This window comes from Acomys russatus, chromosome 19 (genome assembly GCF_903995435.1).
Source record: "Acomys russatus chromosome 19, mAcoRus1.1, whole genome shotgun sequence".
Taxonomy (NCBI): domain Eukaryota; kingdom Metazoa; phylum Chordata; class Mammalia; order Rodentia; family Muridae; genus Acomys; species Acomys russatus.
Genome location: NC_067155.1, coordinates 28,709,471 through 28,737,042, shown reverse-complemented (window position 1 = coordinate 28,737,042; position 27,572 = coordinate 28,709,471). Strand labels below are relative to the sequence as shown.

At 42.6% G+C, this 27,572-nt stretch overlaps 1 protein-coding gene across 1 annotated transcript; it reads left to right on the top strand.

The window, feature by feature from the left end:
• Positions 1-463: 463 nt before the first annotated feature.
• On the top strand, positions 464-27,020 carry LOC127203973 (cytochrome P450 3A11-like). The gene is made up of 13 exons (XM_051162916.1): positions 464-716; positions 2,462-2,555; positions 5,372-5,424; positions 8,555-8,654; positions 11,359-11,472; positions 11,567-11,655; positions 11,955-12,103; positions 15,086-15,213; positions 16,402-16,471; positions 18,491-18,651; positions 21,329-21,555; positions 24,409-24,571; positions 26,925-27,020. Exons 1-13 carry the CDS (start codon positions 646-648, stop codon positions 27,018-27,020), a joined length of 1,515 nt encoding a protein of 504 aa, XP_051018873.1. The 5' UTR covers positions 464-645.
• The last annotated feature ends 552 nt before the right edge of the window (positions 27,021-27,572 follow it).

Here is a 27,572-nt window from a genome sequence, read left to right as displayed (position 1 = left end):
CTCCATTCCATAGTGGTGACTAATGCCCAGCATAGTCTCACAGCCTAGTAAGGGGATGCGCAGGAAGACCCTCAGCAGTGGTCTGGGGTGAAGGATGGGTGAGAGTGATTTTATTTGTTGTGTCCAGGTAAGGACAGACTCAAACCGGCTGCCATTGTTTGCTGAGTTGTGTTTTGAAATAGGGTAAAACATCTTTCACGAGGGGCAAAGATATTTTGTAATGGTTTGCGGATGACACAATTCTGGCTTTATGCCATGTACTTTTGAATAAAGCCAGCCTTGGGGAGTGGACATTTCATGCCAATGAACTTCCTTGAATTTTTTCACAGAAACGAAGAACCTTTAGTCCCACTGGCATGACACCGTTGTTTATTGATGCTGCACAGAAGGTGAACTCAAAGGAGGTCAAAATAGGATGTGGATAAACTTTATGAACTGCCAAGGTAGAGAGGATATCAAAGTTCGGATAATACAGGAGTGAGCCATCTACTGGCTGGAGCCCTGGCCTCACCCACCTTCCAAGCATATAAGTACTGCAGGATGGTCTCATTGCAGCCCAGCTGGGCAAAAGGGAAGGCCTAAAAAGGGTAGCAGGCACAGTGGAAGGGAGAACACAGTGGAGGAAATTGCCGACAGACAGCAACTATGGATCTGATCTCAGCTCTCTCTCTGGAAACCTGGATTCTCCTGGCAATCATCCTGGCACTCCTCTACAAGTGAGTCATCTGCAAATTTCTTCCCCAGTCCATGTCATTGGGATTGGGGTAATACTCAGACATATATTGTCTGGAAGGTCAAAACTGGTATCAGAGCTGGAGACACAACAGCTCAGGGTTAAGAGCACTGGTTACTCTTCTAGAGGACCCAGGTTTGAATCCACACATCCACACGTTGCTCACAATCAACTGTAACTAGAGTGCCAGGGGATCCTGTAACCCCACAGGTTGTTGCTGTTAATTTAATGATATGGCCTAAAAATGTTTATCATTAGGATTATAATTATTACATTGTATTAGTTAACCCCCTCTCACAATCAATAAAAACACAGGCAGGAGATTATTTTAGACCAGCCTTAATTCACCTGGGCCAAGGCAGATATTACCTCCTAAGATACTTTCCATTGTCTTCCACCTGCACCCATGCCATCTGCTGCTAACAATTTTTATTTGGGTTACCTCCCATCCATAATCCCAAAATACTTGCTAAGGTTGTCCATCTGGCCCATGTCTTTCCATGTGGAACTTCAAAGTTCTTCATCTTGGCCCATGTGGCTCCTTCCTATCCCATGACCATTGTCTTTCTCCTCCTCCAGTACCTGTCTGCTTCCTCTTCCCAAGATCCTATTCTGTTGGGGTACTTGACAGTCTGCTGTAAGAATCTCAAGTGGTAAAAAGTAACAAATACAAAGCACCAGACCATACTCCAACAAATAATGGCACAAGTTAATTTTTTTTCCAAGACTGGGTTTCTCTGTGTAGCTTTGGCTGTCCTGGACTCACTTTATAGACCAGGCTGGCCCTGAACTCACAGAGATCCACCTTCTTCTGCCTCCTTGAGTGCTGGGATTATATGTGTGCACCACCATGGATGCCTGGCTGATAGCAAACATTGAAATGAGCTCTTGTAAAAAAAACTTAACATTTCATGTTTTTATTTATTGTGGTTTTGAGAAGCATGTGCTACAGCCTGCATGTATGCATGTGCATTTGTGTAGGCCAGAGGACAACTTTGGGCAGTCAGTTCCCTGCTATCATGTGGGGTCCTGAGATCAAACTCAGATGATCAGAACTGGCAGCCCGTGTCTTTACCTGTAGAGTCATCTCCATGGCCCCAAAATAAAATGACAATGGAGTTAATTTTGAATTTTTAAGTCTTTGGCCGTATGAAGGATCAAACCAGAGTCTATATGTAGCAGGCAAGCCCTTTACTAGTGTTGTGTAGCCCCAGTGATACTGACTCCTAAAGTTCATACTGATGTTATCCAGGTCTGTTGGGTACCACTCCCTCCCTCCCTCTTCTTCAACTCCCTCTTTCTGAGGTTTACTGAAAAGGTTTACACCTGATATGACCTTATTTTTAAAATATAATTATTAATGTATACAATGTGTTGCCTGCATGTACATCTGCAAACCAGAAGAGGGCACCAGATCTCATTATAGATGGTTGTGAGGCACCATGTGGTTGCTGGGAATTGAACAGGCAGTGCTCTTAACCTCTGAGCCATCTCTCCAGCCCGATATGACCTTATTGACTCTTGGGTTACCTCTAGATTCACCAGAACTCAGTATATACAGAAATGACCAGTGAACTGCCATGCACACCGGACGCCTCACCATTCCCTACACTTTCTGGGAACTGGAGGGGCAGCCATGGCATTGATTTGTTTGTTTGTTTTAGTTATGGTCATGTTTGTCTCCTCTCTGCTGTGTGTGGTCACAACACTTTCTTTTTCACTTTATAGATATGGGACTCGGACGCATGGAGTTTTTAAGAAACAGGGAATTCCTGGGCCCAAACCTCTGCCTTTCGTAGGAACTCTGCTCAATTACTACAAGGTGAGTGTTGATTGAGCTTTGCACATGGCTTCTCCTGATGGCCAATAATGGATTAATTCTAGTATGTGCTCCTTGGGAGGAACCACTGGGACTTCTGGCCTTTATACTGTGTGTTCTCATGATTCTACAAAATTTTCTTTCGTGGATCTCCTGGGGCTCTATTGACAGCTTAAAACATGTGTGTGTGTGTGTGTGTGTGTGTGTGTGTGTGTGTGTGTGTGTGATAATTTTATCATGTGTGAACAGGTATTTGCATGTGTTTGAAGTGTGAACAAGTGCATTTGTATGTTATGTGTGTGCATATCAAGGTGAGTCATTGATATTGGATGTCTTTTTAAAAAATTATTTATTATATAGACAGTGCTCTGCCTGCGCGTACACCTGCAGGCCAGAAGAGGGCACCAGATCTTATTGTGAATGGTTGTGAGCCACCATGTGGTTGCTGAGAATTGAACTCATGACCTCTGGAAGAGTAGTCAGTGCTCTTAACCACTGAGCCATCTCTCCAGCCCATTGGGTGTCTTCTTGATTGCTCCCCATTTCATACTTTGAGGCAGAGTCTCTCACTTGAACCAGATCTCTCTGACTTGATTGTCTTAGCTAGCTAACTTCCTCCAGGGGTCCCTTGTCTCTGCCTCCCACAAGCTGGGACTCCTGGAGGACTTTAAGTCCTGCATGGCATTTACACAGATACTGGGGATCCAGATTCTGATTTTTACAATGTACTTCTGCACGGAATCATCTTCATAACTGCCACTGTCAACTTCGCCCATCCTGCTTATTTATATGCGAGTGAATGTGTATGTCTGTGTGTTGTCATGTGGCACAGAATGTGTGTGTAGGTCAGAGGAGAATTGGTGAGAGTCAGTTTTCTCTTTCCACCATGTTAGTTCTGGGGAGGAAACACAGGTTACCAGGCTTGGTGTCAGGTGCCTTTTCTTTTTTTTTTTTTTTCTTTTCCTTTTTTTGTTTTTTGTTTTTTGTTTTTGTTTTTGTTTTTCGAGACAGGGTTTCTCTGTGTAGCCTTGGCTGTCCTAGACTCGCTTTGTAGACCAGGCTGGCCCTCGAACTCACAGCGATCCGCCTGCCTCTGCCTAGGTGCCTTTTCATTAGGATCCCATCTCACTGGCTCTACTGTCAATTTATTGAGCCTCAAGGTCACCTTAGGTGAAGTGCCCAAGCTTTAGCTCATTCAGTGTTGATATTCAGGGCATGGTCTTCTGACTTTGTGAGCAATAGGAGAGGAGTTTGTCTCTGGAACCCACTGCAGGTTCCAGGAAAGTGCTTCTGTACTTAATTTGAGAAAATCTTGAAGAAGTTTACAACGTCTAGGACACTGCCTGTGTGGACTAGATTAAACTTCTCCTCTTTGTACCAGGGCTTATGAGCAACATTTGTCTTTTTGTGAATGCTTCTGAAGCATCACGTTATCACAGACCCAGACACAAAGCTTTGGGGGAACTTTTCATACGCTTGAGTTCCCTGCATAGTCATTGAACCCTTGAAGCTAGCCCCAGCATTTACTATTCACAGCATATTTGGGGTCTTCTTGAGAACCCGAGTAACTGCAGTATTTTGCTTCACTCTGTTCTTTTAAGAAGTAGGGTCCTGGTTAGTGATTGCTCCATTTAGAGAGAAGTTTTTATGCTGGGAGGCAGAGGCAGGGAGATCTCTGGGAGTTCAAGGCCAGCCTGGTCTACAAAGTGAGTCTCAGATAGCCAGGACTACACAGAGAAACCCTGTCTTCAAAAACTCAGGGGGAAAAAGAAAAGAAAAGAAAGAAATAAGAAAGAAAGAAAACAAGATTTTATGTGTAGATGCGTGTATCTGTGTTTGGGGTTGTGCACATGAATGTAGTACCTATGGCGGACTGAAGAGGGCGCTGAATTTCCTGGAGCCAGAGTTAGAGATAGATGTGAGATGCCGCATGTGGGTGCTTGGAATGGAACCTGGACCCTTTGCAAGATCAGCCAGTGCTCTTAAGTGCTGAGCCACATCTCCAGCCCTATGACAAATGTTAGCTTCTGTGTCGTTTTGCAGTGCCGAGAATGAGATGTAGGGCCTTACACACACCAGGCAAAGCTCTCTGCCACTGAAATCTACCTACAGCGGATTCTCTTGCTTTAAAGGCGGCATCCTGTGCATGAGTAACAAGTGCTAATATCGGAGGCAGGGTTACGGCTGTCAATCACCACAGATACTTAACTACAAATGCATTTTTGTTCCGTTTCTTTTAAAGATTTGTTAAAGGCAAAACCACCAGGGCAAGGATGATTTAACAAAATTGCTAGAAAATGAAGTCATGAAAGTGTAATGTGCCGTGCAGGCTTTAAATCTCGATGAATCGTATGTGACTAGTCTACGTTGGTACCTGGCTCATGCTCAGTCCCCTGGACAAACGTTCCCAGGCTCACATCCAGAGGGCAAGGAGCTAAGCTTGTGCTGCTGTTGGCTCAGGTTTTTTCTTCTTCCTAAAGGTTTTATGCTTTCCTTGCACATTGTTGTTGTTATCTCATCATCATCATCATCATCATCATCATTGTGTGTGTGCATGTGTGTGTGTGTGATGTGTATCTGTGTTATGTGTAGGAGTGTGCATGCAGAGACCACACGGAGATTCAGGGGGCTTATCTATTAGGCCCTGTTCCCACTGAGCCATCTTGCTGCTGGCACTTCGCACATTTCTGAAGAAGAACTTTTGTCTGTCGGTGCGACAGGAAACCAGAGTTCATAGGATTTGAGAGTTTTGGTGCTCTGGCTACAGAAAGGTCAATATATACAGGGCAAAGTGGATTTCATGCTATTTTTCTTTCCAGGGTTTATGGAAATTTGATGTCGAGTGCTATAAAAAGTATGGAAAAATATGGGGGTGAGTATTCTGGAAAGTTCCGTTGAGTCACCTCATTTTAGGAGAAGGCACCCCACTTGTACAAGGACAGTTCCAGCCCAGAACTGTAGGACTGCATCTCTCTGTTGTAAGCATACCACGTGTCATTAAGTGCCACTGTTCACAGATCTAACCAACGTGAGAGCATTGTATATTTTGACAGGCTTTGATTATTTTTTTTTTCAAGACAAGGTTTCTCTGTGTAGCCTTGGTTGTCCTGGATTTGCTCTGTAGACCAGGCTGGCCTCAAACTCACAGCGATCCACCTGCCTCTGCCTCTCAAATGCTGGGATTAAAGACATGTGCCATCACTGCCCAGCTAGGCTTTGATGTTTTTTATCCAAGGCCTTAATCTCATTTTTTTCTCTTTTGAAACTTATTTTTATTACATGAAATGGATTGTTTCAGGTCCCTCTAATCTGCTCTGACAAACGTGTGCTGCCACCTCCTTGCCACACCCACTCCTTGCCCTTTAAAGGCCTCTCTTCTTCACATCACTTTTGACTTTAATATGTCCTTTGAAAGCATGGCTGGGGTTACATAGCTAAGGCATTGGCAAATGATTTATGCTTAGCATGCCCAATCTTCTTCACATGTACAGACTGCTGTTATTGTTTATATTTTATTTAAAGCTAAGGGTGTTTATTTTCCCGGAATGGGGACATGCCGCACATATGTAGGTCAGAGGACAACTTGTGGGAGTGGCTTCTCTACTCGGGATTGAGCTAAGTCCATCAGGCTTGATACAGTGCCTTTATCTCCTGAGCTATTCTCATCAGCCCAGGACAAGGTTTTTGAGAAGAATATCTATGATTGTGTCCTGTCTAACTGAACTGACTTTATAGAGCCCATGTATTTATAAACCACAGCGTTCTTCCTTGAATCTATGTCCTTGTCATTGATGCCGGGAGTGGCGGGGGTGGGGTGCTCGGTGAGAGCCTTGGAGCATGTGTCATGCTTATGCTTTGAGACACAAACAAGTGGGAAGGGGATCTGGATCTTCCTGCCTCCTCATCTCTTCTTATCCATTCTTGGGAACCACAGGCCTGAACACAGGGATCTGCAGAGTTGATATAGCCCATGCCGTTCAATGCCAACAGCAGGCTTTGCTGTCTATCCAATGGCCGTGTATGGACGACTTTGTCTATTGCTTGTCAGCATGTGGTTGATTTTTTTTTTCAGTTTTCACTGACATAATATCTTATTTATTTATATATTTGTTTGTTTGCTTATTTATTAATTGATTTATTTATTGAACAGTGTCTCTTTATAGAACCCTGGCTGTCCTGGAACCCCACTACGTAGACCAGGTCCACACCACTGTGCATTCCAGTGTTGGGATTAAAGCCATGGCCACCATGCCTGACCCTAACATCATTTTTACATGAAACATTTTGCTTACTTTTTATATTAGTTTTGTGTGTGTACCAATGAATTTAATTGGACTTACTTGCAGAGGCGAAAGAGAGTGACAGGTTGTTTATAGGACCATGAACTGCTCAGCAGTGGGTTTCTACTGAGGAGGATGTCTTGCCCTTCCCCAGAAATTCTTTTCTTTTTTTTTTTTTTTGATTTTTGATTGTTTATTTATCAGAGAGGCATGTGTTCGTCAGGCGACAACTGTGGCCGTCTCATTCCACCACATAGATCCCAGGGATTGAGCTGGCCTCTTCAGGATCCTTTACCACTGTGCCATGTTGCTTTCCCACTCCAGGAACCAGCTGTGTGTAAGTCCTCAGGCAGGCTCAGGACCTTACACTTCCAGCTTGACCACTGACAGCCCAGCCACGCACAGGGCTTGTGGAGGTGATCCCAGCTGCAGGGAGGTCAAGAGTCCAGAAGACAGCAGGGCCTGGTGTACACTAGGCAGTCATTCTACCACTGAGCTACATCTGAAAGCCAGATCTTGAAATATTTCATAATTTCTAAGAGTAATTTTTACTTTAAAATTTTAATTTTTAATGTTTTATTTTTACTTTAAATATTTAGTTTCAATTGTAATATTTTAAGGATTTAATTATTAATTTTTAATTTAATATTTTTATTTTTAAGCATCATTTTTATTACTTTAAATTATATATATGAGTGTGTATGTGTGTATGTGTGTGTGTATGTGTGTGCTATGTGTGTCTCTGCACATGAGTGCAGAAGATCACGGAGGCGAGAGACATCGGATCTCTCTGGAGCTGTAGTTACAGGTGGTTTTGAGTCACCCATCATGGATGCTAGGAACCAAACTCTGGTCCTCTGCAAAAGCAATGTGTGTTCTTAACTGTGGAGCTATCTCTCTGGCCCTTTGCAATATTTTATTTTTTAAATTTAAAATGTTTTAAATATATTTTATTCATTTATTCATATTACATGCCAATTGTTATCCCATCCCTTGTAGCCTCCCATTCCTTCCTCCCTCCCGCTTTCCCCCTACTCCCCTCCCCTATGACTGTGACTGAGGGGGACCTCTTCCCCCTGTATATGCTCATAGGGTATCAAGTCTCTTCTTGGTATCCTTCCTCAGAGGGCCACCAGGCCTCCCCATCCAGGGGACATGGTCAAATATGGGGCACCAGAGTTCATGTGAAAGTCAGACCCCACTCTCCACTCAACTTTGAAGAATGTCCTGTCCATTGCCTAGATCTGAGTAGGGGTTCAAAGTTTACTGCACGTATTGTCCTTGGCTAGTGCCATAGTTTGAGCAGGACTCCTGGGCCCAGATCTGCCCATCATAATGTTCTTCTTGTAGATTTCTAGGACCCTCTGGATCCTTCTAATATTTTAAATGAGCAAAAAAAAAAAAAATACATATATAATAAAATGGTATAGGCAACTCTCACATACACACATCTAGACAACAAACATCTATCTGTTATTTCTAATTATAACGTCTTTCAGAACCTTTTTGGCTTTAAGTGACTCATTGTGTCTTGAATGATACTACCTAACATTATACAAAGGCTTCATTGTGTCTGCAGGCTGAATCCCTCAGGTGAACTGGGAACTCCCGTTGACAGTATTTTGTGTAACCAGTGTTGTCAAGCAACACTAGAATCAAAGTCTGGCTGTGTGTTTCACTTCAGAGCCTGGCTTCGGTTAATCAGCTGTTTTCCCCACACAGGTTGTTTGATGGTCAGACGCCTGTATTTGCTTTCACGGACACAAATATAATCAGGAATGTGCTAGTAAAGGAATGTTATTCTACCTTCACAAACCGGCGGGTAGGTAATTTTTTTTTTAATTAAAAAAAAAAATTAAAGCCAAGAAGAGACTGGATACCCTATGAGCATATACAGGGGGAGGAGGTCCCCCTCAGGAACAGTCATAGGGGAGGGGAGTAAGGGGAAAATGGGAGGGAGGGAGGAATGGGAGGATACAAGGGATGGGATAACCATTGAGATGTAATATGAATAAATGAATAAAATATATTTTTAAAATTAAAGATTAATTTTTGCTCTTTTATTGATGGCTATACATATGTGTATATGTGAGTGAATGCCATGTGTCTTGTAGGTTCCTGTGGAGGCCAGAAAAGGGTGTGAGGTCCTCTGGAGCTGGTGTTCCAGACAGTTGTGATTTACCTGCTATGGGTGCTGGGAACTGAATCTGGGTTCTCCAGAAGAGCAGCGAGCACCCTTAACTGTTGAGTCATCTCCCCACTGTCCCCTTTGTATAATGCAAACCTTTATATTTTACTCACTCAATTTAGAGAATGAAATAACTATAGATTCCCAGTGGCTTCTGTAATAATGCATAAGCAGGGCCTAGGTATCAATGTTGCTATGGTAATTGCTTGAGGATGGGTAAATACACTATTTATGGTAATTTAGTTGTTTCTTGGGTCCCTTTTAAAAAGATTTATTTATATTTTAAAGATTTATTATTATTATTATTATTATTATTATTATTATTATTATTATTATTATTATTATTATTATTAATGTATACAGTGCTCTGCCTGTATGTACACCTGCAGGCCAGAAGAGGGCACTAGATCTCATGATAGATGGTTGTGAGCCACCATGTGGTTGCTGGGAATTGAACTCAGGACCTCTGGGAGAGTAGGCAGTGCTCTTAACCTCTGAGCCATCTCTCCAGCCCTTCTTGGGTCCTTTTTTATGTCAGTGTGGTGTCAAACACTCAGAAAACAGAGCTGGTCCTTGACCATGCAGTTCCCTGTTGCTAGCCCATTAGCTGTCATGCGCAGCCTGTTTTCTCTTCACTGTTTGTATCATTTTCCTCGGCATGGATTGTGCTGTCAGGTGTCAAGTCTGATGGCTATTTACCTAGTCCTTCAATGTGATTTGTTTTTCAGACTTGCTCTGAAATCTAAGGCTTGTTTCAGGTTAATTTTTGCACGAGAGAGAATACTTAGTTCAAATCCCCTCTCTCTTACACTGTGCCTATCTAGCTGTTCTATCTGCAGAAGCCTGTTGGTTCTCTTCTTCCACCATGCGGGCCCTGGGTTCGAACTCAGGCTGTTGGGCTTGGCAGCAAGCTCCCTTGCCTTCTTAGCCATCTCACCGGCGCTCATTTAGCCTTTGTTCATTTGGTGATGTTAGCTGAAGGCCTCGTGAGCAGCTGCCCTTTGTCATGTGGAAGCCCTTTCCCTTTCTTCTGGTTGTGCTGAGTGCTGTAATACAGGGGTTTGCTGGAAGACTCCTCATTCATATAAAATATAAGCATGGATGATCAAAGAAACTTCCCACTGGGGAAATAGAGTTATGTTTCCCCTTTTATCATTGCATAAAGAATTAAGGAAAAAGAATTTTCATAGCATTATTCTTAAACAAAACAAAAACAAATAAAAAACCCCTGAATCAAACAAACCAGGGTCTGGAGAAATGGCTTAGTGGCTGAAAGCTCTAAAAGAAGATAGGAGGTTGTGTACGTATTCTTCATCTCACAACCAGCTGTAATGCCAGATTTAGGAGACACAACTCCTTCCTCTGGCCTGTGAATGCACTGAACACACACATGCATACACACACATACATGCACACACACATGTATACACACATACATGCATACACACATACACACACATGTGTGCGCGCACACACACACACACACACATACACACATACATAAAATACTAAAATAAATCTTAAAACCCCAAATATCCAATCTGTTAAGCATCCCAGACCTAGGGAGATGGCTCACTTTGTGGGTAAAGGGACTGAGTTTGGGTCCCTAGCATCCAAACAAAAGCTAGACATAGCAGCACGCATGTGTGACTCCAGAGCTATATGTGGTAGAGGTAGATGCAGGGGCTTGCTTGTTAGCTACTTTAGCCAAACCGGAGTCTTCTAGAGTCAGGGAGAGACCCTTCTTCAAGAAATGTGATAAAGAGTTTTAGAGGAATTTGCTAGACCTCTGGTCTCCACGTGAGCACACATGGGCATGTGCACAAGCACTCATGTGTACACACACACACACACACACACACACACACACACACACACCCCATATGAAGATAGCCCTTTTCACATTGCCTATGTTTTAAACACAGAAGCTGGAGAACTTGTCACATGCAAAGTTCACTTTCTATCTGTCTCCAAGCCATTTACCATCTGCTCAGCTCGAGAGAATCTACTAAGCCTTGTTTCTATCTTCCCCCACTTCCTGGATGTACTTTGTCAACTACAGAGAGATTTAAATTTAAAAGCGCCCCGGAATAAAAAGGTTTAAAACCACAACAGGTAGCCTAATGAGCACCTCATTTCTTATAGGTGTAGAGGAAATTCTCTCCCCTCCCCCCTGCCCTTTTTAAATTTTTTATCTAACATGATGCTTGTCCCATAGTAACAGTCAGTAACTAATTGCTATACAGTGATCCTGCTCAGCACTTTGGCAACCATGGAGAGTCTGTACTTACAGAGACCAAATTTGTATTTTTTTTTTTTTTTTTTTTTTTGACGCTAGAATTTTGGCCCAGTGGGGCTTATGAAAAATTCCATTACCATAAGTAAAGATGAGGAGTGGAAGAGAATCCGAGGCTTGCTGTCTCCCACATTCACCAGTGGAAAACTCAAGGAGGTGACTGAAAGGACTTTTAATGGAAACCTTTGTGTGTGTGACTTTGTGTGTGAGTCCACACCTAACTATGGATGTTTGTGCACTTTGTGCTTAGATGTTCCCCATCATTGAACACTATGGAGATATTTTAGTAAAATACTTGAGACGAGAGGCAGAGAAAGGCAAGCCTGTCTCTACAAAAGAGTAAGTGGTGGTGCGTTCACCGCGTCTGGGAGGAAGGACAGCCGGGGTGAGTGATCTTCCTTTTTGTAGATCTCACATCGTCTAGGCGCTTGGTCTTCTCCCTTTGGATACTAGATGACAAAACGTACAGTTTAAAAAAGAAGAAACACAATAGTGGGAAGATCGCAATGGTAGAGGGGCGGTAGGATGGGAAGGCGCTTGTTCGATACTTAGGTGGCTTTGCCTCTCTTGCCCAGGACTGGGAACAATTTCTGGCTTTTTGCTGCATGTCTTAAATTCCCATGTCTCTCCCTCCTCAGAGTGTTTGGGGCCTACAGCATGGATGTGATCACTAGCACGGCATTTGGAGTGAACGTCGATTCCCTCAACAACCCAAAGGATCTTTTTCTTGAGAAAACCAAGAATATCTCAAGATTTGACTTTTTTGACCCACTGTTCTTTTCAGTAGGTATGTGGCTGGTTCTTGTGCCTTTTGATGCACTGCTCTTGTCTGTGGCCATATTTGTCAGTTCTGCCTGTCTCTTCCACACTTCCCCCAAACTAACATCTCTATTGGTTTATAATTCACCTGCCATGTAATTCATCCTTTTAAAGGCACAAGTCAATATTTTTAATTCATTCAATAACATGTAGCCCATTACTTTTGTTTTAGAACTTCAATTTTACTTGAGACAGGGCCTGGAAATTGCTGTGTAGAGCAGACTGTCCTTGAACTCACAGTCATCACCCTACTTCTACCTCTTTAGGATTAAAGTGTGCACCACCACTCCCGGCATTGTTTTCAAATTCCTTTATTTATTCTTTGGCTATATAACACAGGTATACAATATATCTTGATTTGACATACCCCTAACTCTTAGACACCCCTCACACCTTCCTCTCAATTTCCCGTCCTTTTCTTTTGTTTTGCTAACCCAGTGAATCCTGTCAGTGCTGCATGCAAGGATGCTAACCAGTATCATTGGTGTGATCTCATGCAGGCGATCAGTTCATGAGTCAGCCATGCCATGTCTGGGATATAACATTACAGCCCCCGCCCCATTCCTGGCTCTCCCTTTATTTCCACACTTTCTTTCAGGATGTTCCTTGAACCTTGACAGGTGGAGGTGTTGATATAATTAGTCTATTTAGGGCTCAGCAGTCACTTATTCTGAGCACTTTGAGCACTTAGGAATTTGCACTGATGGAAGGTTCACATGAACCATTACCGATGTGGACCGTAGAATATGTTGTTCTTGACACGTTGAACCTTTTCACCATCATCCCTCAATCATAGAGTATGTGGTCTCTCTGACAGGCATCTTTTAGTTAGCACAATACTAAATGAAGCAAGCATCACTACCTCTTGTGTCTAGGAGGAAATAATACTCCATGTCTGTTCATGGATATGAAGTTAGTTTCACATGTTTGCCATGAATATTACTGCTATGAGCACTTGCAGCCAAGGCAATATTTAAATACTTGTTTTTTTTTTTATGTTTGGGGGTATATATTCAGAACCGTCATGGCTGAGTTCAAATGTACCCTATTTTTAACATATGAAACAGCTGAGCATATGTGTTCTACAGCAGCTGCGGCATTTTATGTGTCTGCAGGAGAGTTCTAGGTCCTCCATGCCCCATCCAACGCTTTGTTCTCCCATGTCTTTGGTCATTGCCACTTGGTGGATATACTGTGGTTTTGATTAGCATTTCCCTAGTTCTAATTTAATTAAAAAATAAAGTTACATGTTGTAATGTCCACTTTTAGATCATCTCCTCCCCATCTGTATTTTGAGACAGGGTTTCTCTGTGTAGCTCTGTCTGTCCTGAAACTCACTCTGTTGTAGACTAGGGTCACCTTGAACTCACAGAAATCTGCCAGCCTTTCCTTCCCCAGCACTGGGACTAAAGGCATTCACCACCAAGCCTGGCTACATCATCTTTCTTACATAGCTGAATTGCTTTAAAATTTTAAGAAGATTTATTTATTTTTGTTTCACATGTATGGGTGTTTTGCTTGCATGTGTGTGTACCACGTGCATGAAGTGCCTACAGGGGCCATAAGAGGGTGTTTGAATCCCCTGAAACTGGAGTTACAGGTGGTTGAGAGCAGCCATATCCAACCTGCGTTCCCTGCAAAAGCAGCCAGTGCTAACTGCTGAGCCACCTCTCCAGCTCCTGTGGTATTTTTCATTTATATTCTGGATACAATTAACAGTGGTGCTTCATTTAGAGTTTTAATGCTTTCCACATCAATTACATTTCCATACACAGCTCGTGTATCCTTTTGTCTGCATTCCACCATTCCTCACCACTTAGTATTATCCTCTTGGTTTCCTTTTAAGTGTTATGCAATATTTACATTTATACCTGTTTACATATTTACATTTATTCGTTATAGGCTAGAATCTGGAAGTGAAGGTGATTATGGGATTTTTCTTTTCTTTCTGAGTTTGGATCATTTGTTTATGACCTTGGGGTTATTTTTTTTTTTTTTTTGAGACAGGTTACTCTGTGTAGTCTTGGCTGGGTGTGTGTGCGTGTGCGTGTGTGTGTGTGTTGATTGTGGAGATCAGAGGACAACTTACAATAGTTGGCTCTCTCCTTCCAAAGTGTGTGATCCAGGGATCAAACCCAGTTTGTCAGGCTTGTCTGCAGAACCCTTTATCTGTTGAACTATCTCAGTAGCCCCTCTTTTCTGTCTGGATCCACTTGAACTACAGGAGCAGAGTTCAATCCAGGAGTTAGATTTGCAGCTTTGGCTACTGCAAAGTACAGAAGATCAGTGTGGCTGTGACCCAATGTGTGCAAGGTCACGGTGTGAGCAAGGTCATCGAGTGAAGAAGGTCACAGTGTGAGCAAGGTCATCGAGTGAAAAAGGTCACAGTGTGAGCAAGGTCATCGGGTGAAAAAGGTCACAGTGTGAGCAAGGTCATCGAGTGAAAAAGGTCACAGTGTGAGCAAGGTCATCGAGTGAAAAAGGTCACAGTGTGAACAAGGTCATCGAGTGAAAAAGGTCACGGTGTGAACAAGGTCATCGAGTGAAAAAGGTCACAGTGTGAGCAAGGTCATTAAGTGAACAAGGTCACGGTGTGAGCAAGGTCATTGAGTGAACAAGGTCAGGGTGTGAGCAAGGTCATGAAGTGAGCAAGGTCAGGGTGTGTACAAGGTCATCGAGTGAGCAAGGTCAGGGTGTGTGCAAGGTCATCGAGTGAGCAAGGTCAGGGTGTGAGCAAGGTCATCGAGTGAGCAAGGTCAGGGTGTGAGCAAGTTCATGGTGTGAGCAAGGTCAGGGTGTGTGCAAGGTCATCGAGTGAGCAAGGTCAGGGTGTGAGCAAGGTCATGGAGAAAATGGCTTTTGGCTGAGACACTGGCTTTTTGGATTATGTCATGATTTCTGCAAATGGAACTTGCATTTTCATTAAAACTTTTTTTATTTTATTTTCTAGTACTCTTTCCATTCCTCACCCCAATATATGAGATGTTAAATATTACCATGTTCCCAAAGGATTCCTTAGCATTTTTCAAAGAGTTTGTGCACAAAATGAAGGAAAACCGCCTGGATTCTAACCAGAAGGTAAAAAGTAGAGTTTCCATGAGAAAGCCCAAGTTGTTGGGCTTTGGGCATGTGAGCTGTGTGTTTCCCTTAATCTATCACTAGATATAGATAGAAAAGGCTAGATTTAGATAAAGATAAAGAATAGTTATCTTTTCTGGAGGAGGAGAAGGTGTAATTTTTAAAATTTGGCTGTGAATAAGCCAGGAATTAAACCATAGTAGTAGGAATGGAAACTAGTGTGCTGTGCATAAGGACTGAAATCAAAGAAACTGACAGGGCAGAAGATCCAGTCTGTCAACACTCTAGCATAGATGAGAGAGGAGCTCTCTCAGCTCTGCCCCTTACTGAGGAACTATTCCCAACTGAGGATGGAGGCTGTGGGCGCTGGTGGGTTCCCACGCAACACTGGATGTCCCCACAGCCACACTCATATGGGAGCGCTAGTTGGACTCAGAGGGTTATTAAAAGGAGGTACGAGGAAATAATAAAAAACAAAATGACTTAAAAGAGGGAAACACCATTTTCTCCTTCAGAAACCTTTTCAAAGAATAAAAGTGATTGCTTACAAGCTTACCCATTGTAGTTTATTGTAAAAGAGGTTGATATGGCACCTGGATTGCAGCTGGTTCAGCCATTTGTGGTGGTGTTCATTGGTGAGCCAAGCAACTCTAGACATGCTTGTGAATTTAAGGGAGCCGGGTTCCAGAAAGTAGAGAATTAAACTTCTGCACTCCTGGTCCACTGATTTTTTCCCCACTGAAATTAGAATTGTTTATTTAAAAAATAATTTATTCAGGCTATATCACCATTGTTATCCCCTCATTTGTGTCTTCCCATTCCTCCCTCCCTCCCTCTTTCACCTTATTCCCCTCCCTAGGCCTCTGACAGAAGGGGACCTCCTCCCCTACCATATGATCACAGCCTATCAGGTCTCATCTAGGTAGCCTACCTCCCCTTCCTCTGTGTGCCCACATGGCCTCCCCACCAAAGGAAGGTGGTCATATTGGGGGCACTAGAGTTCATGTCAGAGTCAGTCCCCACTTTCCCCACAACTGTGGAGAATGAGCTGTCCATTGGCTAGCTCTGAACGTGGGGTCTCGGTTTACTGCATGCATTGTCCTTGGCTGGTACAACAGTTTGTGCTGGGTCCCCCTTTTGACCTCAACGTTGACCTTCTCTTTTTGAAACTTCTCTTTCTGTTTCCAGCACCGAGTGGATTTTCTTCAGCTGATGATGAACACTCGTAACAATTTGAAAGACAAGGAGTCTCCTGAAGGTAACCAAGGATGCCCTGGCCTATAGACAAGGTGGCACTCAGGGAGTGGACAGGCTGCTCAGAAAATACACAAGGAGGTTTCTAGGCAGAGTAATGCCTCATCAAGTTGCTGTAAGAAAAACATGGCTATTATCTACATGGAATTTTCTGGAAGCACACGAGCAGGAGTTTGTTCCAAACATGGAGGGTAGTCACAGTGGAAGTCTTCAATGCTGGTGCTTTCTGGGAGCCCCTGGTGCACCTTGTGTGCTCTACCTTAATCTACGGTAAAGAATGGATAAGTAGCTTCTGAGGAAGCCTCTTTGTACAAACACACTGGCTCCCTTCATTCTTTTACACACTTAAAATCACCTATAGATTTTTATCTCCTTAGTGTGGCATATGCATGTGTGAGCATCAATGTGTGCACATGTTCACACACCTCCGTGTATGTGCCGTTAGCAGAGGAAGGCACCGAGTGTCTTGCTTAATCACCCTTTGCCCTATTTCCTCAAGACAGAATCTCTGATTAAAATGGAGTTAGGCTGGTAACCAGCATAGCCCAGTGATACATAAAGTTGGGATTACAGGGATGTGCTACCACACTTGGCTTTTTACATGGGTACTGAGGATTCAAACTCGGGTCCTTAAGCTTGTAAAACAAATGCTTTTTATCTATTGGCCATCTCTCTAACCTCCCATCTATGTTTATTTTTTGGTTTTTTTCAGAGTGTTTCTTTGTGTATCATTGACTGTCCTGGACTCACTTTGTAGACCAGGCTGGCCTCAAACTCACAACGATCCACCTGCCTCTGCCTCCCAAGTGCTGGGATTAAAGGTGTGGGCCACCACCACCCAGCTCCATGTTTATTTTTAATTTTAAACCATTTTTTAACCATTATTTTTACTATCATGGCTGCAAAATGATGACATTCCATTTCCAGACTTTATCTCCATGTGCCTCAGAAGCTAATACAAAGGGGGTCTTCCATTCTTACCTATGTGGTTTTTTTCTAGTACATTCATTTGCTATTAATACAGCTGTAGCTTCTCTGTCCAAAATTTTAGTTTTTAAAACCATCACATATTTTGTGTTTCAAATTCTTTCCCATCTGTCCACTCGAATCTCTGTCACGTGATCAGCTAACTTTAAATTCTTCTATACCTCGTCTTCCTTTTGAAAGAGTTTTATATAGTCCTGTTTGATCTTGTATATGCAACTCTGTCTGAAGGTGAGGCTGACCTCACATTCATGATGTGCCTGAGAATGAATGGGCTTTAATTTCTGAGACTGCAGGTGTATGCTACTGTCCCTGCTTTATACAGTGCTGGGGATTGAACCCAGGCCACTATATGCATTGGGCTACAGACCCTCAGCCCTTCTGTTTTCATTTTTGCTTGATAAAATAGATATTAATTTTAAACAGAGCCACTGATTGTGGGCTTACAGTCCAGGTTCAGTGTAGTAGTAAGGACTTGTATTAGTTGAGAGGAAGAATTTACCAATAACAGAATCACAGCATTCATAGCAGAAGGTTTACAACTACTTTTAGGTCTAGCTCTACGGGCTCCAATGTCATTTTCTGGTCCCCATGGGCACTTGCACACATGTGTATGCACACACATGAATTAAAAACAAACAAACAAACAAACCATCTTAAGCGCAAGCCGAGTCCTGGGGTTAAGTTATTAGAACCTGCCTTTGACAGCCCACAACCTTCTACAACTCCTTCTCTAGGGGATCAGATGCCCGTTTCTGGGATCCATGCCCCCTCCCCCCGCCAGACACACGTGGCATCCTCCCCCACCTAAGTAAAATAAAAATACATCTTAAAAACAGAAGAAAGTCCAAGTCTTGAAGTTGCCCACAGGTGATGCTGAGGAACGCAGCATAACCTTGGGACAGCCTGGCTGAAGTGATCTTCCCTTCTCTGGATGTACCGCGTGGGTTTAATCTTCTCCTCATCTCATCTGTCATGGTCCACCCTGACCTGACTTACCTGAAATATATATATATATAATTTTTTTTTTAACTTCCAGGACTGTCTGACATGGAGATCTTAGCCCAGTCAATTATCTTTATTTTTGCCGGCTATGATACCACCAGCAGCACACTTTCCTTCACCCTGCATTTACTGGCCACTCACCCTGATGTCCAGAAGAAACTGCAGGAGGAGATCGATGCAGCTCTGCCCAACAAGGTGAATGGATGGTGCTTGGAGCAGGAGGGCAAAGAAGACGCAACAGCTTCTCATCAGGGGCGTGTGTGTGCATGTGTGATAGTGGATGTGTGTGAGTGTGTGCATATGTGTGAGTGAGTGTTTGTGTGATTGTGTGTGTGCATATGTGTGTGTGAGTGAGTGTGTTCGTGTGATTGTGTGTGTGTACGTGTATGAGTGTGAAGGTCAGAGGACAATTTGGGGTATTGGTCCTTGCCTTCCAGCTGTTTGGCACAGGGGTTCATTGTTGCTCACTGCTGTAGTATCAGGCATTCTGGCCTGTGAACCTTCCATGTTGCTGTGGACACACCGGGATTACAGATGTGTGTGTTACCACATCTGGCATCTAAGTGACATCTGAACTCAGGTCCTCACATTTGCATAGCAAGCATGCTTACCTCTGAGCCATCTTTACAACCTGGGGACTTTCTTTTTACAGTTGTTTGTTTATATATATATATGTATGTAGTATGTATGTGTGTGTGTGTATGTATGTATGTGTATGTATGTGTGTATATATGTACGTATGTACGTACGTACGTATGTATGTGTGTATGTATGTACGTATGTATGTATGTAGTATGTATGTGTGTGTATGTGTGTATGTATGTACGTATGCATGCATGTATGTGTGTGTATGTATGTACGTATGTATGTATGTATGTATGTGTGTATGTATGTACGTACATATGTATGTATGTATGTATGTGTATGTATGTAGTATGCATGTGTGTGTATGTATGTACGTATGTGTGTACGTACGTACGTATGTATGTATGTATGTATGTGTGTATGTATGTACGTACATATGTATGTATGTATGTATGTGTATGTATGTAGTATGCATGTGTGTGTGTGTATGTACGTATGTGTGTGCGTACGTACGTATGTATGTATGTATGTATGTATGTATGTATGTATGTGAATATGTGTGCTGCAGAATGAGTGTGGAGGTCAGAGGACAACCTGAAAGAATTGGCTCTCTCTCTGCTATTTGACTTTTAGGGATCCGAATCAGGTCAGTAGGCTTGGTGGCAGGTGCCTTTGCTCACTGAGGTGTCTCACCAGCCCCTGATACTTTGTACCCAGAACATAAGCACTGGTTCTTTCCAGAGCACCATTTAGGAAGAGTCAAAACAGAGCAACAAAAGGAGGAAAGGGCAGCACGTCCTACTCACGGCAATAGAAGATTGTCGTGACACAGGGCTGGGCCTGCTTGTCTGTTACCTGGGACCACAATAGTACCAAGCAAGCACCATCAACACAGCCCGGGGCCATGTTAAAGAATATGTATTCATCACTCAGCTCTCTGGAAGGCTAATGATAGTGCTGTGGCCCAGCTGTCCACTGAGAGGAGCCAACCTTGGCCTTGAGTGAGCTGATTGATGGGTTGTCTCAGCTCTGTCCCATGGTTCTATATCTATCTATATATAGTCATAGGTGAAGATGCCAAGACGTGAGCCTTGGTGTGTAAATAAGGAGCCGAACTCTCTCTCTCTCTCTCTCTCTCTCTCTCTCTCTCTCTCTCTCTCTCTCTCTCTCTCTCTCTCTCTGTGTGTGTGTGTGTGTGTGTGTGTGTGTATGTCTGTAGGACATAGACCTACACTGGGTATTTTTCTAAATTATTCTCCACCATGGTTTTTCAGACAGGTGTTCTCACTCAGCCTGGACTTAGGAATTTGGTTAGGCTGTCTGCATAATGAGGACCGGGCATGGCCTGTCTCTGTCCCCCAACTGGTGGGAGTGTGTGCCACTGTGTCTGGCTTTATGAATGCTGTTTATCTGAACTCAAGCCCTGAGGCCTGCTCTTCCCGAGGATCCATCCATATTTGATCCCCACCACCCAAGTGGTAGCTCTCACTGTCTCTAACTCTAGTTACAAGAGATCTGATGCCCTCTTTTGCCTTCTCTGGGCACTGCACTCATGTGTTGTGTATACACATATATAGGCAAAACACCTACACACGTAAAATAAAACAATTTAAAAAACCATTTAAAATCAAACTAAGTCACCAGCCAAGGAGAATATAGCCAATAAACTTCGAACCCCTACCAAGACCTAGCTGACGAACATGATATTCTCCACCGTTGAGTGGAGAGTGAGATCTGACTCTCACACGAACTCTGGTGCCCCTTTTCTGACCATGTCCCCTGGATGGGGAGGCCTGGTGGCACTCAGAGGAAGGATAGCAAGTTACCAAGAAGAGACTCGATATTCTAAGAGCATATATGGGGGGAGGAGGTCTCCCTCAATTACAGACATAGGGGAGGAGAGAAAGGGGGAAGTGGGAGGGAGGGAGGAATGGGAGGAAATAGGGGAAGGGCTAACAATCGAGATATAATATGAAAAAATTAATTAAAAAAGAAATTACTGCTGTAATGATAGTCTAATAATAAATATTTATTTGACCCTACCTCTAAATTAGCCACAATAATGGTTATATTATTTATTGCATTCACTATATTCTTAAGAAAATAAAATAAAATAAAAAAAAAGAAATTTATACAGCATGAAAAAAAAAAACCATTTAAAACTGTGTTGTAATTGCTGGCTAAGGTCCCTTGAGATGATGAGCTGATGAGAATTCAATAACACAATGTAGACCTGGTTGAAATTTAATCCAAAAATCTCAGCACAAATCTTTTTGTTTCTTGCCAGGCCCCTCCCAGCTATGATATTGTGATGGAGATGGAGTACCTGGACATGGTGTTGAATGAAACCCTGAGAATATACCCAATTACTAATCGAATTGAGAGGGTCTGTAAAAAAGACATTGAGATGGAGGGTGTGTTTATTCCCAAAGGATCAATAGTGATGGCACCATCTTATGCTCTTCACCATGACCCCCAGCACTGGCCAGAGCCCGAGGAATTCCGCCCTGAAAGGTACGAGAATCCCAGGAACTGGAACACAGTGTGAACTGTGCTGGCCTCTATATGCTATGGCGTCTCTTACAGGAAGATGATCTAAGTGTGATTTTTGCATCCATTTGCATTCTGTGATGAGAATGGTAGAGAAAGGGAAGACAGGAGAGAAGAGGGGCAGTGAGACAGGAAGAAAATATGACAACGTAAATACAGAGTGTTTTTCTCCTCCTCCTTCAAGTAGTTAATGACCAACATAAGTGTGAGACAGGAACCCCTCCTTCCCTTCAGTCTAAATGACGTGCGCTTTTCAGAGTTGGAACACAGCATTATCCTGAATGGATTTTTAGTGCTTAAAGCTGTATTTCCTTTTTTCCCCTTTCTTTTTTATTCTTTGACAGTCACGTGAATGTAGAATGTGTTTTGCTCATTTTCACTTCACATGACCCTGTCTCTTCACCCTCTCAATTATGTTGAATTCCTGCCTTTCCTTAACAAGTCCTTCTGTTTTAATGTGTCTTGTTTATTGTGACTCATAAGATTACTTAGGGTTGTTTCTGTAAGTGTAGGTGTTGGAGTTGCTTGCTGGAGAATGGAAAACTCACCAGTGGCTTCACTATTGAAGAAACCCTTCTCCCTCCTCCAGCAACTATTAATTGTCAGTAGCAACTTGGGGAGGTGGCATCTCATGATCCCTGTTTCCTAGGCATGGTTGGGTGGTGATAGGTCTAGTCTGTGTTGGTATCCACAGTTGCTGTGAGTTCATGAGTGCAATGGGCACATCATGTCCAGAAGATAGCATTTCACAGGACCCATTTCATGCCCTGGCTCTTATGGTCTCTTCTTTTTCATGGTTGTAACATTAAAATTAAATTAAAAAAAAATCGTTCACTTTACATCCCAATTGTAGTCCCCTCCCTCGTTCCCATCTCCTCCTGGCCTAACCCTCCCTCCCTTCGCCCTGTCCCCCTTGCCTCCTCCTCAGAAAGGGGGACCCTTCCTTCCCTGTCATCTGACCCCAGCTTATGAAGTATCCCTTGGGCTGCCTGCACCCGTTTCTTCTGCGGCCTTGCCAGGGGGGAAGTGATCAGCAAGTGGGCACCAGAGTCCATGTCAGAGGTAGACCCTACTCCCCATATTATGGGACCCACAAGGAGACTGTGCTGCATCCGGACTACATCTGAGCAGAGGCCTAGGTCTGCCACAGCCCATTGGACTCCTCGTGGAGCGCCTATCCCTTCCAGTTTCTCCTGTCTCTCAACTCTTCCATAAGACTCCCTGAGCTCCACCCTAAACTTTGGCTGTGAGACTTGCCATCTGCTTTGATCCTCTGCTGAGTGGAGTCTTTCAGAGGACCTCAATGGTAGGCTCCTGTCCTGTTCCTTCTCTCCAGCTGCTTCTGTTGTCTATTCTGTTTAGCCTTCTGAATGAGCATTCTCCCTAGCATCCTCCTTGTTATTTAGGTCTGCGCATTGTAGAATGTTATCCTTTATTATGTGTCAAATATCCACTTATAAATGAGTATATACCATGTGTGTCTTTCTGTGTAATCCAGACCCTTAGGTTGATTGTTAATAGTTACATCCATTTTCCTGAAAATTTCAAGATGTCCCTGTTTTTAATAGCTGAATAGTATTTCGTTGTGTAAATGTACCACAGTTTCTTCATTCATTCTTTGGCTGACGGACATCTGGGTTGTTTCCAGATTCTGGCTATTACAAATAAAGCTACTGTGAACACAGTTGAGCAAACGTCCTTGTTGTATGGTGGAACATCTTTCAGGTATATGCCCAGGAGTGGTAGAGCTGGGTCTTGAGGTAGAACTATTCTCATTTTTTTTTTTGAGAAATTGCCAGATTGATTTCCAAAGTGGTTGTACAAGTTTGCACTCCCAGCAGCAATGGAGGAGTGTTCCCCTTTCTCCACATCCTTGCCAGAATGTTCTATCACTTGAGATCTTGATCTTAGCCAATCTGAAGGGTGTAAGGTGGGATCTCAGAGTTGTTTTGATTTGCATTTCCCTGGTGACTAGAGATGCTGAATATTTCTCGGCTGTTCTATACGCCTTTGTTTTCTACGCTCCTTTGTTGAGAATTCTCTGTTTAGTCCTGTTCCTCATTTTTACTTGGCTTATTTGGCTTGGTGGTGTTCGATTTTTTTGAGTTCTTTATATATTTTGGCCATTAACCCTCTGTGAGAAGTGGGGTTGGTGAAGACCTGTTCCTAGTCTGGGCTCTTGCGTTCTTTCTGCCCCTCTTCTATAATGTTTCCTGAGCCTTGGAGGGGCCTAAGCACTTCACCATCACTCATTCTCAGCACTCTGACAAGACATGAGTTTCTGTCTTAACTGTCTCCCCCTGAAAACTGAAGCTCCTTGAACAAGGCTGAGAGCTGCACAAATTTTATGTGTGCACATAAATATTTAGAAGGCAGTTTGATATTATGTCTACTTAGCAAAAGCAATAGTAGTAAGCTCTCCTCTAGTACCTAGGACCTCCCTAGCCATTGGATTTGGACAGATTTACAGTACCAGATAGTATCTTCCTCTGTGAATTGGTCCTCCCATCCAATCAGAAAATGGTCCATCCTCCTACCTCATAATACCACTATTACACTAGATGGTACATGATGGTTAGTTTTTATTTCAAACAGCATTTGTCTTATCTCAACCATATGGAGACTCTTAGAAGGCAAGGGGAACGGAAATGACATTTGGTGTACAACTGTCAGAACCAAATACCTGCAAGCAGAGCTTCAACGAACCTTTCCAAAACTACCTGTATGCTACTAGCTAGATGTCAACAGGCAGCCTCACACAGGTAGCTCTTATGCTTTTATCCTTTGTTAACTTGTCATCCACTTTTATGTCTCCAGGTTCAGCAAGGAGAACAAGAGCAACATTGATCCTTATGTATACCTCCCCTTTGGAAATGGTCCCAGGAATTGCATTGGCATGAGGTTTGGTCTCATGAATATGAAACTTGCTCTTATTAAAGTCCTGCAGGACTTCTCCTTCCAGCCTTGCAAGGAGACACAGGTGAGAGAGAAAATTATCTGTACAAATAATGCCTTATGGGAGGCAATTTTTTTTCTAACTGAGGTGTTGTATATAACAATGGATATGTTTGTTTGAGGTTTAATAATTCGCTTTCTGGCCAAATGGGCTATTTGAGTTCAGGTATTAGCTAAGGGGCATTTTGCCTGAATAGAATACAATGGTAGCATTACGAAGAGTCAGTGCAGACCAATGTGACAGGATTGTATGCATTCTGTTTGAAGTTCTAATCATGTCCACTGGGGATTGGGTCCAGCACCTACCTGGTGGCTTTCAACCATTTGGAACTCCAGTACCAGCAGTTCTGATGTCCTCTCTGGCTACTGTTGAGACTGTCCCCATGTGGTATACACGAATATGTGCACTCCTTTACACAAAACAAAAACCCTTAGAGAGTTGCTGGTTATGATAATGTCCAACCTTATGGGGGACATCTTGATGATTCTGCATCATTTCCCAGCAGCTCTGTTCCAGAAAACAGATACTTGTCATCTTTACATAAACTATGCATTTTCACCTTCTTCTTATCCTGCCCTCATACCTCAAGTTCTTGTTCTCTTCCCCAATGGATCTTCCTCTTAGGTTTAAATCCTTATTTACTTTATGCTCTATTTTTTAGCTTCTGCAGGCTGTATTCAGCACCGATAGTAATCCTTTGTCTTTAAAACACGCAGTTCGGTTATGCTTATCCTCTCTTTATGGTTGGATATCCCTTCTCTTTCCTATACTTCCTCATATTATTCATTTTGTAAATGCCTGATAGTTCTTTTAGAAGAGTTTGCACACCGAAATCCTTTGGTAAATGTTTTTTTTTAAAGTATGGCTTGCAGTTATAATATTCTTTCATAAAACATAAACATGCACATCTTTTTGTATGCCTCCATGGATAACACATATATAGTACTTAAGGTTGTGAGATTGTAAGATAAGATATTAAAAGGAAGCATTCATTTTCCTGAACAACTCATTCTTGTTTCATGGGAAACGATGGCTAAAATTTACAGGACTTGTGTATTTGGAATGTGGCTTTTCTTTACCAGTTAGTTTTATGTCGCAAAAATAAAGGGATGGAGGTGTTTATTTTATTTTATTTTTTTAAAAAACATTTACACATTAGGACATTATTTCTTTTAAAGATTTATTTATTTATTTATTATGTATACAGTGCTCTGCTTGCATGTACTCCTACAAGCCAGAAGAGGGAGCTGTATCACATTACCGATGGCTGTGAGCCACCATGTGGTTGCTGGGAATTGAACTCAGGACCTTTGGAAGAGCAGGCGGTGCTCTTAACCACTGAGCCATCTCTCCAGCCCCCAAATTATGGTTTTTTTTTTTGTTGTTGTATTGTTTTTCGAGACAGGGTCTCTCTGTGTTAGCCTTGACTGTCCTAGACTCCCTTTGTAGACCAGGCTGGCCTCGAATTCACAGCGATCCACCTGCCTCTGCCTCCCGAGTGCTGGGATTAAAGGCGTACACCACCACCGCCTGGCTAGAGGGTGTTTATTTTTTGAATAGTGGCTTAAGGCAGTTAGTTGTATAGCTTTACTTACACACAACTTCACTGCATTTAGTACTTTGTCACCAAAGCATTTAAACCTTGTACAGGGATTTAGACAGTGAAACCCAGGTACTAGTTCTGAGAGACCATGGCACACTTGGCATGGGGCAGACACTTTGCCAAGCTCCAGTCATCTTAAGCTTGACACTTCTCTATCTCCATGACAACTTTGCTCACCTTCCTTTTCCTGTAGCCAGAAGATTACTTCTTTGAAGGCTTTTCCCATCTCCCATCCACCTCATCCTTGGAAGCCAAGAGTAGATGCTATAAGTACACATCTCATGAAGACATCCTCTGAGTGGGCTCTATTGTAGTGCTGACATATGACCTAGGAGCCGAGGACTGTTCGTTCATACAGCTGAAATGTGTACTCCCAGGGTTAATGTGCAATTTTCAACAAACCAAAAATAACTTTTCATGACTTAAAATATAATATGACATAATAACTAAGACTTATGTTTAAAATGATAAGCTCGCCTTTTTAAAAAACTCTAAATCAGCACAGAACAGAAATAATATAATCAACAAGACTTGTCTCAGGTCCTGAATAAAGTATATTATCAATTAAACTTTACCTAATGCATGTTTAGATGCATCATCTCACCGTCCAATTGACACAGCTTGGAGGATATGGAAGTCAAACTATATGTTGAAAAATGTAGTTTTTATGTTCCTTCAAAGCAGTATCCTCCTGAGAGTTTGTGTCTTACTTTTCTTCTGGGGTGGTTGTTGGTTCACTCATTGCTTCCCAATATTTTTCTTTGACTGTTGCAGATACCTCTGAAATTAAGCAGACACGTACTTATTAAACCAGAAAAACCCATTGTTCTAAAGATTGTGCCGCGGGATGCAGTCATAACTGGAGCTTGACTTCCCCTTAAGGAGTTCACCTGAGATCATCAGAAACATGGTGTTTAAGATCACTGGACTCTAATTCACTTCATGAATAAAACTGAGATGAAGATGGGGTTTAATTGGCTTTCCTTGATGCATGACTAAAGATTCAGTACGTCCACTGAACTTTCTCAGTGTCGATACAGAGTACCATCTAATGTAAAGAACATGGCCAAGTCAGCAACAGAAGAGGACAATTCATCTTCTCTGGTCCTCACGGGGCCATCTCCATCCACATCTGGTTGGATCCATCAGTTTTGTTTAACTCTTTTGAGAGTAACCATGTCTCTGTGATTTGATCAAATTTTTTTTTTTTTGGTGAAAATGGTAACACTTGGTGAAAATGACAACTCTGATTGTAAAACTGGTATTAGGTGTTTTAGTTGCAATATTCTACAATAAATGCTACACTGAAAATATAAATAAACACCTTTAAATTTTTTTTGAACTTTAAAGTTTTTAAAATATTCTTTGAGAGCTTCACACAATGTATTTTGACCATTTTACCTCCTTTTCTCCACCTCCTCC

Bases quoted from the DNA above. Each gene is read 5' to 3' on its own strand.
- LOC127203973 (XM_051162916.1), top strand. From the start codon at position 646: ATGGATCTGATCTCAGCTCTCTCTCTGGAAACCTGGATTCTCCTGGCA. The intron at 12,104-15,085 runs GTATGTGGCTGG...TTTATTTTCTAG, and splicing joins CCCACTGTTCTTTTCAGTAG to TACTCTTTCCATTCCTCACC. The intron at 15,214-16,401 runs GTAAAAAGTAGA...TTCTGTTTCCAG, and splicing joins GCCTGGATTCTAACCAGAAG to CACCGAGTGGATTTTCTTCA.